Consider the following 2,183-nt stretch of genomic DNA (forward strand, 5'->3'; position numbering starts at 1 on the left):
GGGAAGGCCCAGGGCCCTGTAGGGGACATAGACACAGCACAAGGAACAAGTGTGACCTCTAAGCTCTGTCCCTTCCTAGCAGTGTGGCCCCTCTGGGCCCCAGCTTCCTCATCTGTTAAATGGAAGTCAGTATTTGTCTCATTCCCTGCTAGATCCCCAGTGTCTACAACCATGCCTGCACATAGTAGGTGCTCAGTAAGTATTCGAGGGAAACATCAACTAGACTGTGAGCTCCGGTCTGACTCCTCTGTTCTTCAGAAACCTGCCAGAGTCCAGAGATGTATAAGCCATGTGAGTGTGGAAGAAACACTGACTTTGGAGTCAGGCAGGGTGCGAATCCCCGTTCCATAGGATCCTGGGACCTGTCTGAGACTTTCATTCCCCTTCCATAAAGTGGAGATGACTCTGCCTCGTAGGGCTGTCCCAAGGCTGTGGGACAACGTGCATAAAGCACCCAGCACAGGGTTGGGCCTTCGTAGGTGCTCAGGGAAGGGAAGCATATAGAAGAGGCTTACCTGTGGCAGGTAAAGGTGCAGTGAGGCTGTGATAGCCATTGGGCCGCAGGGGGTTGAAGCCGTGGGCCTCCCCGGCCAGGCCGTCCCCGCTGGCTGCTGGCTCGGCTGTCCGGTAGCAATCGCCATAGGGGAAGCAATTCTGGATGGAGTGGAAACTGCCCTGGTACCCTGCCGAGGGAGGCCGCAGGGGCTGCATTTACACAGGGAAAGGCCCAGGGCAGGGAGGAGACCGTCCCCACTGTGCTGTTCACACCCCCCCATTCTGTCCTGTCCAGGCATGGTGGGTGTGACCGAGAGAAGGAAGCCCCCAGGTTGGAAGGGGACAAAGGTCCTGGGCCCCTCCTCCCAGTTGTGCCCTGCACGGGGAGGGGTCTGAGGAGACGGCTTCATAAGGCTGTGCCTGACTCAAGCGATTTGTGGCAGTTGAGAGTGAGTGCTCTGAGGGAAGGGACTGCTGGCCCTCTACCCGCTCCCCCTCTTAGATAACCATTCACTCGCTGCTCTGCCAAGCAGCAGGTTGTTTCCTGCCTCTGCCAACGCTGCTTCCCCTGCTGTTCCCCCTGCAGGGAGAGCCCTTTGATGCCCTATCGATGAGACAAACTCTTTTTCACTGCTCAGAACAAATTTCCTCCAGAAAGTGCTCCTGACGAGGTGAGTTGGGTCACCTGACTCTGTCTTCCTCAGTGTGGCCCTCAGTGCTTGCTGTCATTCTGTTCCCCATCTGCCTCCCCTTGGTTGGTGTCCCATTCCTCTTGGGGACCCTAGCAGGAGCTGGTGTGTGTATAGGAGAGGGCCCCTGGCCAGAGCTTACCTTGCGGGCTGGGCAGAGGTGGGGGTGGAGGGTTCTGGAAGGGTGGATAGGGTGGCTTGCTGGGGAGCGTAGGGAAGGGCTGGCCCCCTGGAGAATGGCTCTGGGAGGATGGTGGCAGCGGTGGTGGCCCAAGCCCCTTCAGTGGGCTGACCATGGGTGAGAGGAGGCCGGATCCCAACCTGAAAAGAAGAGAGACAGCCATGAGCAAGACGGGCTCTGGGGGCTGCGGGGGCCAGAGGCATGGCTACCATGCTTGCTCCCCTCCAGCAGTGGTTTGCTCACTAGCTGACCTGCTCTAACTTGCAACAGTAAAGTTAGAAGAGGAAGATTTTATTTCTGATTATTTTCAAACTGGAATTAAATTTTAAAATCCTTTGGGCTCTAAAAAAAAAAAAGCCTTCTATTTGGTATTTAGGACTGACAGTCAGCAAGAAACACTGTTATAAGCACGACCTCTGGAGTCCACAGAACTGTATTTAAAACTCCGGGATCTGCTCACTGGCCACGTGATTTTAGGCAAGATGCTTAATGTCTCTGAGCCTTGGTTTCCTCGTAGGGTTGCTGTGTTCTCTTCCTGACACACTGCAACTCTTATCACCCAGGGCTAAATACCAGCCACCCTGCTGGACCCCGACACTAATTCCGTGTCTGGCCACTTGGAGGACGAACCCAAGATCAGCCGCACTGAAAGCCGTGGCAGTTCCTTAGCAGGAGAACGTCCCACGGCATTAACGGTCGCCATTCACTGAGCCTCCACCTCACCCCAGGCCCCCTGAGAGATGTTCCTGTGTCCTTCTCCCAGACAGGAAAACCAAGGTTCAGAAAGGTTGCCTAAGTTAGTCCCAGCCACACAGCAC

The 2,183-nt window shown here is 55.7% G+C and overlaps 1 protein-coding gene across 1 annotated transcript; it reads right to left on the reverse strand.

The window, feature by feature from the left end:
* Positions 1-414: 414 nt before the first annotated feature.
* LOC105310886 (zinc finger protein GLIS1-like) lies at positions 415-1,500 on the reverse strand. The gene is made up of 2 exons (XM_011386976.2): positions 1,327-1,500; positions 415-683 (listed from the first exon to the last, which is right to left on the reverse strand). The coding sequence occupies exons 1-2, from the start codon at positions 1,478-1,480 to the stop codon at positions 484-486; spliced, it is 354 nt and encodes a 117-aa protein (XP_011385278.1). The 5' UTR covers positions 1,481-1,500; the 3' UTR covers positions 415-483.
* Positions 1,501-2,183: the final 683 nt, after the last annotated feature.

This window comes from Pteropus vampyrus, unplaced genomic scaffold (assembly GCF_000151845.1).
Source record: "Pteropus vampyrus isolate Shadow unplaced genomic scaffold, Pvam_2.0 Scaffold14810, whole genome shotgun sequence".
Taxonomy (NCBI): Eukaryota; Metazoa; Chordata; class Mammalia; order Chiroptera; family Pteropodidae; genus Pteropus; species Pteropus vampyrus.